Raw genomic sequence first — 15,830 nt, 5'->3', positions numbered from 1 at the left:
TGTTTCAGCCCTGACTGTGTGTGGCAGATCTGACGATGTTTCGTGCGACCGATGGTCGCACAAAACATCGTCAGATCGCCACGTGTATGGCCAGCTTTAGGCCAGTGATTGTATGGATCCCAGGGGGTGGGACCTCTGAAATCAGAATGAAGTGGTGTGGTCGGATCTGTGATCCGATCACATAGCATCTACATACTTCATATTTGACAGTTTCTGGGACCATGCCCCTGACAATTGCATTATCAGCCCTTTAAGATAAACACTGGATTCAGATCCACTCATGGTAAGATTGAACCAAGCAGAAAAATTGAAATCCTCCAGTATGTGTGCATCTATCATTGGTTTTACAGGCTATAATAGTCCTGCTGACCTATTATATTATCACCCTGTACCTTTTAATTCCTTAGCTTAAAAAAATTAGAAAAGAAAAATAGAAAATATTTTTTTAGTAGCTGTAGGGTCTACAAAGAGGGTCCATAATCTCCATACATTATCACTTGGAGAGGATTGCCTCATTTTTCATCAGGATAAAGTGGTGGTAAGGTCTTAATTGTTTGTTTTTGTGCCTATCTTATTAATAACACTTCCAGTGTGTTGCTGAAAATAATAAACAGTTTAGGGCAGGGTGAGCTAAAATATCTTAAATGTATTTCAATTGCAGGTAAATGTAGAACACAGAAATAGAAAATTAATGTTTGACTGATTGCACATACGAACAACTGTTTGTGTGAAACATCACATGAATTATCTCTCTCCTATGCTATGTTTGAGGTAGGTGGAGTCTAGGAAAGCATACTCCTCTCTGTACTTGCATCTAGTTGGTTAAGGCATCATCCAGCTTCAAGATATAAAGCCAGAGCCCAGTTATAGAACCAACGGGCAGGAATCTTCAGCTTGCAAAGATGGCCATGCAACCAGTAAGTAGGGGGAAAGTTGTAGTCGTATTAGTGACAGGGCATGGATATTAGACACAGGGCAGGGGTAAATTGTTATTATTAAATGCATCACTCATGAGCAGTTTGCGGGATTAATATTAGGAATTGTGAAGCTGATATATATATAGTCATTAGATACTGCTGTTAATGTCTTTTCTCATATGGCTCCTGATCGTGATCCTCCTCCTCTAGTTTTTAGTCACTTCTCATTTCTTTTGTTTATGTCCTTCTTGTGTTTTGGGGTCAGTCAATCACCTTTTGCCATTTAAATGACACCTCATCGAGATATAAAGTCACTTTTATTATAGTGTCAGAGTAAAGCAATATGGCTATAAAATAGCAGACTATTATATCAAATCACTAACCAAACACTGGTTTACAGAAGATTGTGGGTAAATTAGCCCATACAGCAGCTAACATGGGGGAAAAAACTGCACTTAATTTGAATGGTGCCTTAAAAACCGGGCTCAGTGAGCATTAGCAGATGAGTGAATGGTAGCACCAGAGGAATGGCAGGAAGAGGAAAAAGTAAAACAAAAACAAAAAAAAACAGAAACTAAAGAAATCAAATTTAAGCCGAAATGATCTTTGTTAGAAATCAAAAAAGCAACAATCATAGACCTCCTTAGGTTTCAGCATTTCCATAAAACTATATAAGAATTAAAGAATCTGGGTATAGGAAAGTTCATCAAGTCCAGGGGAAGGTAATTGTCCTGAGGCTGTGGATTCATTTCATTTCTTGTTGGAGTAAAAGTCTCTCCTCCTGGCACTCTACATCTTATGCTGGATGAATTATGGGAATTCTGAAGAAAATGTTTAGCCATTAAATTATCTACTTAGCCTGAGGCCAGAGCTCCTCGTATGTTTCTCCATTCTGTCCCTAGTTAGTGGAAGCTTTACCAATATAAATAAGTCCACAGGGGCATTTTATAAAATAGATCAGTGGTACAGGTAACACAATGTTTAATCCAGACAGTTTTACTTGTGTGTGGATGGTTAAATGAGGGTCATGTTATCATTTGGCAGCAAGTAGGACAGTCTGTGCACTTATAGCAGCCTAATTTTGGCTTTCTGAGCCATGTCTGTTGTGGTTCAATATTGTAATATTTTAACTAAACAGACTCTTAAATTCTGCCCCCTCTTGTATGCTACCTTTGGGATTTCCCTGAACTCAGGGAGAAGTAGTACTGACCAATGGTTCTTCAGTACCCCGCCGCAATGGTCAGATTCTGCTGTATAGGTACACAAAAATGTCAACTTATTGCATACCTCCCAACATGTGAAAAATGAAAAGAGGGACACTAATTTTTTTGACCACGCCCACTTTTTTTGGCCATGCCCCAATTACCACACCCCATCAATTTTTTTATTTATTTTTTCAAAAAATTTCTCCTTTTATATAGTTGAAATGGTGGGATCAGACGCAAAATGTGCTATACTCTCATACTGTACTACCTAAGGAAAACAATATAGCAACTCCTATATATAAAATACAAATATAGAGAGAAGGCAGTCAGTTATAAGTGAGTTATAACAATGTATCAGTTTTGTCCCCCATACACAGTGCCCCCAATGGCCCAATAGACAGTACCCCCCCATAGAAAGTGCCCCCAATTGCCCCCAGACAGTACCCCCCATAGAAATTGCCCCCATATACAGTACCCCCCATAGAAAGTGCCCCCAACTGCCCCCATACAAAGTATCCCCCATACACAATGCCCCCATAGAAAGTGCCCCCAATTGCACCCATAGACAGTACCCCCTATAGACAGTGCCCCCATAGAAAGTGCCCCCATAGAAAGTGCCCCCATAGACAGTACCCCCCGTAGAAAGTGCCCCTAATTGCCCCCATAGACAATCCCCCATACACAGTGCCCCCATAGAAAATACTACCCCATACACAATGCCCCCAATAGAAAGTGTGCCCAATTGCACCCATAGACAGTACCCCCCATACATTCAGCTTCGTCTTCAGCATAATCTATTACGGAAATGCGGGACATTCATGGAACTATCCGGGACAGCGGGATGCGCTGTTAAAACCGTGACTGTCCCGTGGAAAGCGGGACAGTTGGGGGGTATGTTATTGGTTGATTTTTTTAGCTAAAGATGAAAATGATTTTAACAGAAGTGAGTCTTGTATTAACTGTAACACATGTTACAGTAATGTAAATTGCTGGTAGGAAAGCATTCAGAGGAGATTAGTAGATTAGTCACCACTGATAGTGGAGATTACTTAGCGACTAATCACTGTGTGTTACTGGCCTTAGTATGCAATGCCCTGGAAAAGCAAGCTAGCTATTTACAATACACGTACAGTTGTGTAAGATTCTCCTTGTTATTTATCAAGCAGCATTTCCTATAAAGGTATTATATCATGTTAATGTATGACTTTACCCCACACACTCCCTACACATATGGACATTTTTTTTTCTTTTCTTTCTGCAGACATATGTTCTTTAACTTCAAAGATATATTTTCCTTCACAGGGTACACCAGGCATACAGTACATACATACAATCATGTATGTTTTGGACCACATAGAACAGCGTTCCCCAACCAGTAGCTTGTGAGCAACATGTTGCTTCCCAACCCCTTGGATGTTGCTCCCAGGGGCCTCAAATCAGGTGCTCATTTTTTTGAATCTTTGGCTTGGAGGCAAGTTTTGGTTGCATAAAAGCCAAACAGAGCCTTCTGTAGGCTGCCAGTCCACATAGGGGCTACCAAATAGCCAATCATAGCCCTTATTTGGCACCCCAGTTACCTTTTTCATACTTGTGCTGCTCCCCAACTCTTTTTACATTTGAATGTTGCTCACAGGATCCCTGACGGAGTAACTCCATCTTCCCTTCAGTTAGCTTTGCACTATTCTTCAGCTCCACTAGCTTTAGGATCACTATCCCCACCTGTTCCCAGTAATCCAACACTTTATAATTGGCCAAAAGTGACATAAAAGTGCCCCTTTGTTCTTCCAGAACAGGACTTTTCTCCTGGTCTGATTCTGACCTGATGCTTCAACCCCCCCCCCCCCCCCCCTTCCAATATTCCTGTACTGTCACTTTTGTTTCCTATTTGTTTCACAATAGTATCCAAGGCTTTTGTGATACTAATATCTGCAGTTAGTACTAGTGGTTGTATATATAGTTTTTGTATGTGAGTATATAGATAGGTAAGTATAGGTTTTGTGTGCTGGGTTTACTTGGAGGGGTTGAACTTGATGGACTCTGGTCTTTTTTCAACCCTATGTAACTATGTAACTGATGATATATCCATCTGAAGACTCTTCTCTCCTATTTGGCACACTGAGCTGCCAATTTTGACTTCCTTTCTTATTCTGTGCACCTAGTGCTCACTCACACTTGATCTATCCTGTTGTAACTATGCCTGTTACCTCTAATTAACAGAGCTGGGTCTGCCTCTCCTTCAACAGGCTGGTGTTAGCTCTGCCATGCCCTCCCAGTCGGGACAGCCACTGGTATGAATTACACCATATTATACATGTAGGGATCCATAGGGTTAAGCTCCCTATGGCTTTAAACCCTACCTCTTCACACCTTTATTGTTATTGGGTAAAGCTCCTGTACTCAGGTTACAGTTCTAAAGCTATTCCCTATTGGTTTAGTCAGGTAGTACACTCCCCCTGCAGACTGATATAGTGTCTAGCAGGAGGGTGTGACTTCCTCTTTGGCTGCAGTCTGCCTTCCAAGCAAAGCTCCATTGAGCCTGGGAGCAGACATTAGGCCCCTGAAGCCATTGTTCCCCAGAGGATACCATACCGCTGGAGAAAGTCGGGGACAGGGCCCCGTGAATGAGGTATCAGATAGCACAGCAGATTTGTAATAGCACTTTCTGGGAAAGTGAAAGTAGTTAGCTCTAGTAAGCAAGGGCAGTCTTAATAGCCCCATCAAGGAGAGTTTTAGATCTGGGAGTATTTCTCCTATGCGGCAATGTTGCCTCAGTGTAGGGCCGCAGAGTAGAGATAGAGACAGGCATAGAATAAACCCTGATCCCTACTCACCCGGAGGACTCATATACTAGGGATTATCAACCTGAAGGAGCAGATATCTACCCAGTTTACCTCCAAAGGGGTATTGGCTGAAAGGTGTACTTCCCTGCCCAGACTCTACCAAGAGGTGGGATAAACCTGTGTACACCCTCTTTTCTTCCTCAGTGTGTACTTTATATACCATCTGCATCTGCTTGTGTGTGAGTATTGATAACCCTGCTTAACATCATTGTCTTGGAAAATAAACGTGATCATAGTTCAACACCTTTCTGGTGTCCATTCTTACCAACTGCACTACACAGCCTCAGTAAGTTGTAGTACAACTACAACCTCATCTCCTGTAAGGTCTCTTCCACCTAAGCGAAGGCCCATCCGTCGCATGTAACACATTCTCTCATATCACTACTAGCAAGGTTACCCATTCCATAGCCAAAATAGTGTTACATACACTACTGCCATCTAGTAGTCTTGTTAACAAATGACAACCTTTAACATGAATGTTCTATCAAGACATACATGCCATCACAAAGTATTCCCCCTCTTTGAACACTGCTACTATGAAGGATGGTGAGAACCTTGCCTCAAGCAACAACTTGAGCAAAATTGTGCCCCTGATAACTTTAAGAGCCTAAATTCTAGTTTTACTATCTTGGCCCCCTCCTCAACCCACACTGAAGCCCCTGGGGGTAAGCGGGGGGGGAGGTAAGGGGGATTGGCTTAGGAAAGGCTGCCTCAGTGTGGTCAGGTGCCTAGAAATGCCCCTGAATTCAACCTGTATTTTATCACATCTAATCAGGTTTATAGTATATAATCTATATAGTATAATATCTATAATCTGCACCGGGTTGGGACCAAAAGCTTGTTAACCAATCGATTGGTTAAGTGTTCATTCTGGGGGTATAGTTTTCCTTTAAGTAGGGGGTGGCCCACTAAAAAAAGACCAAATAACCTCTTTAGAGATGAATAAAGCATGAATAAACTTTATAACAAGTAGAAGTCTTGCCCTAGGGAACCCGTGTGGTCTATCCACTCCTGGCACAGTCTCTCAAGGTGCCACAGTCCCACACTCTGATCCGAGCTCTTTAGTCCCCCCAGGTAGCACTACCTGCCCCAGAGTCACACAGGGGGGACACACTGGAGACTCACATGGAGGTAAAGGCATCCACCAGCAACTAAGCAGCTGTCTCTTTTTATAGTGTGGAGCTCGATGCAAAGCAGAGCACACTCAGCTGCTTACTCACTCCTCATCTGGCTGTCTCTGGCTGGCACTGCAGCAGGGCTTCCTTTACTGTATAACCTGCTGGCCCCACCCATGGTTTTGGCTCCAAATCTACGCACTCCCTGGATCCTCCTTTTTTTGCCAGAAGTGCACTGGGGCTCTCAGCCAATCGAATTTCTCTCCGGTCTCTCTGATCCCCTACACACCATTAGGGTGTACTTATCATTTTATCACTTTATATATTATTGATTTTTTTTCACAATATATATTTTAATACATTGCGATTCACTTATATATCCATGGCCGAAACCATTGACCTTTTTCTTCATTTCTGACACAGGATGTTACGATAACCAACCTCTCTCTGCATAAAGGACACCGTGTGGAAGTAAGAGGACGTATTTTAAAAGACACTAAGAGGTATGTTGCACCATTTCAGAAAGATTCAGTTATGCTCCAGTCCTTAAGAAGGATATTAATGAGCTGGAGAGAGTGCAGAGACTGCAACTAAACTGGTAAAGGGGATGGAAGGGTTAAACTATGAGGTTAGACTGTCAGGGTTGGGTGTTTTTTTCTGAAAAAAAGTCGCTTGCAAGGGGACATGATTACTCTGTACAAGTACATTAGAGGGGATCATAGGCAGATGGGGGATGTTCTTTTTTCCCATAAAAACAATCAGTGCACCAGTGGCCCCCCCTTTAGATTAGAGGAACGGAGCTTCCATTTGAAGCAGTGTAGGGAGTTTTTATGGTGAGGGGAGTGAGATTGGGGAATGGCCTTCTGGGTGATATTCTGATGACAGATTCTGTTATTATCCAAGGCTATTTTTGATACTAAAATCTACAGTTAGTATTGATGTTGGTATATATATGGTTTATGTATGTGAGTGTATAGATAGGGCAGTATGGGTCTGTATGTGAGTGGATAGATAGGTCAGTGTGGGTCTGTATGTGAGTGGATAGATAGGGCAGTATGGGTCTGTATGTGAGTGGATAGATAGGTCAGTATGGGTCTGTATGTGAGTGGATAGATAGGTCAGTATGGGTCTGTATGTGAGTGGATAGAAAGGTCAGTGTGGGTCTGTATGTGAGTGTATAGATAGGTCAGTATGGGTCTGTATGTGAGTGTATAGATAGGTCAGTATGGGTCTGTATGTGAGTGTATAGATAGGTCAGTATGGGTCTGTATGTGAGTGTATAGATAGGTCAGTATGGGTCTGTATGTGAGTGGATAGATAGGGCAGTATGGGTCTGTATGTGAGTGGATAGATAGGTCAGTATGGGTCTGTATGTGAGTGGATAGAAAGGTCAGTGTGGGTCTGTATGTGAGTGTATAGATAGGTCAGTGTGGGTCTGTATGTGAGTGTATAGATAGGTCAGTATGGGTCTGTATGTGAGTGTATAGATAGGTCAGTATGGGTCTGTATGTGAGTGTATAGATAGGTCAGTATGGGTCTGTATGTGAGTGGATAGATAGGTCAGTATGGGTCTGTATGTGAGTGGATAGATAGGTCAGTATGGGTCTGTATGTGAGTGTATAGATAGGTCAGTATGGGTCTGTATGTGAGTGGATAGATAGGTCAGTATGGGTCTGTATGTGAGTGTATAGATAGGTCAGTATGGGTCTGTATGTGAGTGGATAGATAGGTCAGTATGGGTCTGTATGTGAGTGTATAGATAGGTCAGTATGGGTCTGTATGTGAGTGGATAGATAGGTCAGTATGGGTCTGTATGTGAGTGGATAGAAAGGTCAGTATGGGTCTGTATGTGAGTGGATAGAAAGGTCAGTATGGGTCTGTATGTGAGTGTATAGATAGGTCAGTATGGGTCTGTATGTGAGTGGATAGAAAGGTCAGTGTGGGTCTGTATGTGAGTGGATAGATAGGTCAGTGTGAGTCTGTATGTGAGTGTATAGATAGGTCAGTATGGGTCTGTATGTGAGTGTATAGATAGGTCAGTATGGGTCTGTATGTGAGTGGATAGATAGGTCAGTGTGGGTCTGTATGTGAGTGGATAGATAGGTCAGTATGGGTCTGTATGTGAGTGGATAGATAGGTCAGTGTGAGTCTGTATGTGAGTGTATAGATAGGTCAGTATGGGTCTGTATGTGAGTGGATAGATAGGTCAGTATGGGTCTGTATGTGAGTGTATAGATAGGTAGGTATGGGTCTGTTGGTATGTGTGTGCACTGGGGATTGCATGGAATGGTTGAACTTGATGGACTTTTGGACTTGATGGTCTTTTTTCAACCCAACTTAACTATGTAACTATGTATGCTCACGTCACTCCTGCAGAAAAAAAAAATTGGAAAAAAAAGTAAATGTAAGAATTGTGAGTAAGGCACAAATGTCTCAATGTCTTTTTAGCTGCCTAATAATCTGGAACTGCTAATTATATGAAGAAGTAAAGCCCAGCAAGGATTTAGGCAAGCAATCATGTACATTATTTATTGTGAGGATGTAAACATTATAGGAAAAATGGCGGTGAAATGGTGGATGGGGGGGGGGTGTAATAAATGACAGGGAAGTTATGTATACACAATATAAAAACTGGCACTAGTATTAATGTACAGTTTGTTTACTAATGCAAGAAGCCGGGCTGGTAAAATGGTAGAGCAAGAGCTAAAAGACAAGTGTTATTCACTGGGGGGGGTGGCAATTTGTTAGGCACTCCCAGGTGAATATAAAAGATATGTGCCATATTCTGCCTGCCGAACCCTGCCTGTGTGTGCCATACTCTGCCTGCCTTATGCCCCCTGTGTGTACTATACTCTGCCTGCCCTATGCTGCCTGTGTGCCTACTCTGCCCACCCTATGCTGCCTGTGTGTGTCATACTCTGCCTGCCATTACCTGCCTGTGTGTGCCATACTCTGCCTGCCCTATGCTTCACGTGTGTGCCATACTTTGCCTGCCCTATGCTGCCCATGTGTGCCATCCTCTGCCCACCCTATGCTGCCTGTGTGTGCCATACTCTGCCTGCCCTATGCTGCCTGTGTGTTCCATACTCTGCCTGCCCTATGCTGCTTGTGTGTGCCATACTCTGCCTGCCCTATGCTGCATGTGTGTTCCATACTCTGCCTGCCCTATGCTGCCTGTGTGTGCCATACTCCGCCTGCCCTATGTAGCCTGTGGAAAGTGGACCTTGCACGGGTTTGTTCTGGGATTTTGTTAGCATTTTAAAATAGTTGTTAGGGAGTTTGTAAGGTGTGTAATTATATGCTGGGGGTTGTTGTGCTATCCACTTCCATTCTTGTCAAAAGATATAATTCATTCATTCAAAATAGAACTGAAATAATAACCCCTGCAAACGTTAACTTTGCTGAGTAGCCCTTTGCAAATATGCAGCAAAATGAACAACCAAACTTTTTTTTTCAATTAAGATTTGCTGTTGATATGGGAGCAGACGCTGAGAATTTGATCATGCACTGCAACCCTCGATTTGAATTTTCTGTGGATAAAAACACCATCATTTTTAACTCAAAGCAAAACGGTGTCTGGGGGACCGAACAGAAGGAAACAGCGTTCCCATTCCAGGCAGGTTCAGAAACCATGGTAAGTACATTCTCCAGTTAGATAGCTGGCCACTAATACAGTTAGTTGGTAGCAGTGACAATGCTATTTTCTATTTATTTACATGTACAGTATATATATATTTTTTAACTTCACATTTAAATATAATAATGGATGCAAACAAGTGTCGAAGAAAAGTAAATGGCAGTGTGAAAGGAACCAGGTGCACCTGTAATGTGCTTATTATTTCCTGACACAGCAGAGATGTTTGGAATACATATACACTGTATTTAAAATGGTAAAATGGACAGAAGATAAGGACACGTGCCTGTCCAACATGTCATTTTCAAACCAAGGTTTGAAATTGTGAGATTAATATGATGTTTGTCCTTTCTTTGCTGCTATAACAGCCTCTACTTCTCTGGGAAGATTTGTGGACATTGTTGGTTGGATTTGTTTCCAGGAACAATAGGATTAGTGAGGTGACGGCTCCCAGTGAAGTTCTTCCACTCTCATCCCATGTACTGACCTTGCTTAATACATAATGCATTATGGGTATTATTGTGCTGAAACAGGAAGTAGCCTTTTCCATAAAGTTGCAAAGCAGAAAACACAGAATTGTCCATAATATAATTATATGCTTTTGAAAGAACCAGGGGCCCCAGCTCCAACCATGGAAAACAGCCCCAGAGCATTATTCTTCCCCCACTAAACTTTACCCTTGGCATTATTCATTCAGGCAGCTTGTCCTGTCCTGGCATATGCCAGACTTTTCCCATCGGACCGCCATTTATCTCTCCCGAGGTTGTGTTTCCACTGCTCCAAAATCCAGTGCTACTGACCTTTACACCTCTCCAGCTGACAGCTAGCAGCATTTAAATGGGAAACAAATCTTCCATCCAACCGCAGGCACTCTCCAAGGCCTTTTTCCCTGCACTAATGTGATGTTATTCCCTTTAGGAACCAGTAGGGAGTCAGAACAAGTAGGAATTTGCCCAGTACCTTGATCTCCCTATGGCAGAGATGAGCTATGAGTTACCTTTAAATCTGAAGTCAAGATTTGGAAAGTGGTGGTTTATAGCGCTGTCTTTTTGGCCACATCAGGCAATCATTAAGCAATACACTACAAAAACTACTAAACTAGAGCACAGATTAACAGTTTGTAGCAAGAAAATTCCTGCAAATGAACAGCTAATCAATGAAAACAAAATGGGGCTCATTTACTAACGCATCGCAGCGCTGTAATAGTCGCAGAGGCAAAACTTTTGCCCTGAGCATAAGCATATTTAACAGTATAGCGCAAACACAGTCGCATAAAGTTTCATGCGCTAGTGTTGACGCAAACTGCTGCGCCATACAAACATGCACATATAATGTCGCAAAACTGCACATATGATGACGCAAATCTTGTCATAAATTGTGTGCATAGATGGTGCAAGCTAATGCTCTAATAAGCCCATACTAACTACATGCTTCCTAACTTAACAACCTAGTCAGCTGGTGTTTAAATGGAAACAAGATATGAAAGACTCCATCACATTAACAAGGGAAACTGCATTTATAGATTAGAACAAAGTAAAAAAATGGTAAATGTTATTAAAACATTGTAAACAAATTAAAAATTATATTTTTATAATCTGAGAAACATTAACTTGGTTTTATTAATGACATACCTAAATTAGTCTATTGTAGCGCAAATCTGCGAATATACTAGTGCAAATGGTGAAGAACACGCAGTCAGAACTACGCCACAAATGAACAGGCGTAAAGATTTCAATGCAGCCGTGCCTGCGCAAATCTGCCCATATATACGCGCAAATAGCACATATATAGGCGCAAAGTGCACACTCATGCAAAAATCGGACACTTAAAACACGCCCCTAGCCACACCCACAAAAAACACGTTGTTGCTTGCGACATTATTGCCCAGTATTTGCGACATGTGCATAAAAAGAACTGGCGGAAAAATAGATGAACCGACGCAATGTAACGCATATGCAATTGCGTGTGCACACAAAATGGTGCATAATCATAATTGCGTTGGTTTGTGTGCTGCGATGCATTGATAAATGAGCCCCAATGTCTTTAAGTACTTGGTGCCATGCCAAGTGCTATAATAATATTATGGCTTCCTATTTGCAATGAACAAAAGACTCCCCAGGTGAATGTGAGCTTCACCCTGCCCATTCCAACAGAAGCTTCTATTGGTGCAACAGGCGCTGGGCAAGCCAAGGTACACAATCTCCATATTTGGTGATGTCCATGATGTCAGTATGGGACAAGGTCTTGCACTTTTTTATTTCTATGTGGAGGGGGGAATCATTTGATTGCTAGATAAATCTTGTGTTTTACATGCGGCGATGCAAACGGAAGTGGATAAGCAGGTCTTGTCTGGCACCTCATCGCCTACAGGAGAGATTTATTGCCGGCAATGAAAGTCCCATCTGACATTACCCTTAGAGCCTCCAGCATTATATGATTCTGACAATCCATGTTTATTCATCTCCAGCATTGTGTTAGTCAGTTTTAATAACTTCAGATTTGCTCCCAGAAAGACATAAACTACCAAAGTAGTTGGCCAGCTCAGTCAGACAAATGCAAAGCCATGCTTCTCTCTTGCGTGTTAAGGTGACTTTTTTTAGCCTGTGCTTTTAATATGGATTTAGCTTGTATAAGTAGCCATTGCATATTGCTTAAACATTTAGTAGTAATAATAGGTGATATTTTCCCCATTAATCATGTATTTGTGTTCTTCATAAAGAGTAAATGCACCATCAAGCAACCCAAACTTTATAAATCTTTGTGCTTAAGGGCCGTGGTAGACGGGGAGATTAGTCATATGCGGCGCTGCGATTTCCCGAAATCATGGAAGTTTCCTCTCAAGGCAATATGGCCTTATATGCCATCCCTCCGGCGATTTACGTTCAAGCTGGTGGGATGTCATATCAGGGAGATTAGTTGCCCGCAACGAGGGAGATTTGTCGCGGGCGACTAATGTCTCCGTCTACCACAGCCCTAAATAGCGCAACATAGCATTCCCTATGCCACAAATTAGCACCAATGTAGACTATCTGGATCTTTCACTACTTTCAAGCCCTGGCCATCACTCTTTTTAAACTCTTTACCTCAGGGCCACATTGAACTAGGTTAATAACTCTCCTTCCTGCTGTATTCTGAGTAAAATACTTGGATTGCAGTTCTATGGCTACTTCGACTTTGTGATAAAGCCCCTCCAAGTGTGATATTATTTCTTCCATAATGATTTGTTCTTCCACTGGTATCTGCCAGATGCCCCTAGCAGCCTTTCTACCCAGTATGGTAATGCTAGGTATAGTCAGTCAAATGTAGGCATACTAGTCACTACCACTCCTAAATGGATCATTACCACTGCAGCTCCCAAAGCCCATCCATCCATTCTTCCATACAGCTCCAACTAAAAAGAGCTGGAAGAAATAATACGTTTTACATGAAAAGAACATCACTCAAGGTGTAACAGTAATTTAACCCCTTAATGGGACTATAATGGCAGACTACTATAGTCTACTACTGCTAGTCTACTACTATAGGAAAAAGACCAGGGAGAACATGTGGATCTAGGAATCCTGTCATTTTGTGGACCCCTCAGCCAATGTTTTGATAGGGTTGGACAGGTAACACTAAAAGGGAAGATTTATCAAAGTGTGACATTAGAGTTCACTACAGAAAACCTCACCCACTTTCTATTTATTCCTACGTGATTTTTAGAAGGATATTTATCAAATGGTACACTCACCCAATGATAAATATGCTTATAAAAATCCTATAGGAATAAACAGAAAGTGAATGACTTTGTCCATGGTGCCATTTTGCAGGACAACCATCAGCATGTTCAAGGGGGTAGAACAACAAAACGTCTATACTGCTCAGTAGGGTACAGAGTGACCCATATGTTATACTTTGAACATGGAGTCCCAGAAACGAAGTCTTGTCCCCTGGACAGGGGGAAGTCCAATTAGAAGCACCATGTTTAAAGAGGGACACAAGAAATGCTAAGGGCTTATTTGTGGGCCACAAGGGTAAGGCCACTACTTCACTTTCTTTATCAGTACCTTACAGAGTAGGGTGACCCCCTTTTTGTACAAATTTCCCCTTTAAATTTGCCATATGTGACAGTGTCTGTACATCTTACTGAATATGTGACCCTATTACTATGTGCTGTGCTGTAGGGCCACCACCTACAAGATGCAGTGCAAATTTGGAGAAGATGCATTTTAGGGGGAATATTATCACTGTATAAATATTGAAGGAGGCCTTATTTGCCAATAGATTGAATGTTCAAAGGATACAAAGGAGGTTTGATTTTTAAAACCTTTGACTGTGAAGCTGTGGAATTCTATCCCTAAAGACGTTGCACTGGCAGATACATTATATAGTTTTAAGAAAGGGTTGGATACCATTTTACAAGTCAGAAAATGAAAAAATACTTATATTAATGCTGGTTGCAGGGTCTGCTTCCATCACACATTTACAATCAGCAAGGAATATTTCTTTGCCATCAGAGGCATCTTCAGAGGAATTTTCACCTTCCTATGAATCGCTTAGAAAGTAGAATTTTCTTATGCAAAACGTTATATTTGATGCATTGTTGTTTGTATAACCTCAGCTACAGCGTAACTATGAGCTTATTTCCAGTGGTTTTACTCCCCTGCTAATGTGTTAGTTCCCTGCCCAAACCTTTCGCTGACTCCTCTTTCTCTTCTCTTACAGCTGATTTTTGAATTTGAAGACTGCATCACGGTGCTTTTACCTGATGGCACAGAAGTCCCTTTCACCTGCCGGTTCCCCATAGATGTGATTAATTACCTGGCTCTCTATAACCTTGAGCTCATTTCAATCTCAGTTCATTAACTGATCTATATGGATAAACGACTCAAACAACGACTCAAACATATGAAACTGGGCCAAAGACACAGATATATTTTATAATAACAGGACAATCCTGTTATAGATTAACTTCGTATTTCACATTAGAAAGGTCAGAGCCTGTACCTCTTCTTCTGCTGTAATGTTGGTGGCTGCTGCTTTTCATCAGAATACTGCTGCAAAGTCATTTCATTATTCTATCCATTGCTCAGTCTCACCTATTATTTCAGAATGTATATAGTGTCTGATCACAGTTACTTAGGCATCACAGACCTTTAATTGAGCATTTCCTATGTGTGCATTATATGTTTATTAGCATTGAGTCCCGTGCCAGCGGAATATTCACTTGCACTAACAATAAAGTCTTATTGCATCTGTCTTCTGTAGACAGTATTTAGGTGGCACACTGGCACCAAGCCAAACCTATAGGGATGTTTCTTCCTGAATAAGAATGTATGTCATCCTTTACTCCTGTAGCACAGTATGTCAATCTGTACAATTTGCAATACATTAAGAGCACAGAGGGAGGGGAACTGGGAAATATAAATATAATACACCAGCCATGAATATCCTGGTGCTTAGTGATGTCATTTCTGTGATATGGCTCATTTAAAGTCATGTTTATAAGACCTTCTACTTTGTGCCTTTATATGGTCAAGTCTTTGGGGACTTTGTATCTTTGTATTTTACACAATGGGGTATATTATTTACTATATAAATACATCCCTATATTTACAGTTACAGAGATTAGGTATCACATGTTAAGAGACACAAGAAGGAGGCCCATGCCCTATATTGACTATAATTTAAGTGGGTGGTTAATAACAGGGCAATTATGAGGGTAATGGATTCTGCTAGGCACAGTGGTGGGGGCAATGGCGTATAAATGACTGGACAGGACCAGATATTATGCTGTGGCTCCAAAAGGTAAGAACTGATTTTTATTTTGAAGAGGCTGACAGAGAGTTCTTTATGGAGAACTTGAGGAATGGAATTTCAACAGCAAAAAAGAAAGGTTTAAGATAAGATACGAAAAAGAGATGGAGGCTTTGAGAAGAAGAGAGGAGATGACCAGGAACACGCGGAGGCACAACTAAATAGATTTAGTGAGGTGGAGAGTAATTAAGGATTTTGCAGCTTTGCAGGAGGATATGATAACAATGTTAACAAAGAAGAAGCAGGTTCTCTCTTGGCTTTGAGTAGAAGTATTCTAGCTGCCCATACTTGTTAAATTCCACTTGGTTGGCAAGTTTGCCAGA

At 41.6% G+C, this 15,830-nt stretch overlaps 1 protein-coding gene across 1 annotated transcript; it reads left to right on the top strand.

Moving 5' to 3' along the window:
* Positions 1-892: 892 nt before the first annotated feature.
* lgals1.3 (lectin, galactoside-binding, soluble, 1, gene 3) lies at positions 893-15,138 on the top strand. The gene is given in 4 exon segments (NM_001142237.1): positions 893-917; positions 6,501-6,580; positions 9,540-9,711; positions 14,416-15,138. Coding segments are annotated over 4 exon segments (408 nt in total). The 5' UTR covers positions 893-902; the 3' UTR covers positions 14,557-15,138.
* Positions 15,139-15,830: the final 692 nt, after the last annotated feature.

This window comes from Xenopus tropicalis, chromosome 4, assembly GCF_000004195.4.
Source record: "Xenopus tropicalis strain Nigerian chromosome 4, UCB_Xtro_10.0, whole genome shotgun sequence".
Classification (NCBI taxonomy): domain Eukaryota; kingdom Metazoa; phylum Chordata; class Amphibia; order Anura; family Pipidae; genus Xenopus; species Xenopus tropicalis.
Note: the sequence above shows the minus strand (reverse complement) of the source record. Positions and strands in the feature narration are given on the sequence as shown.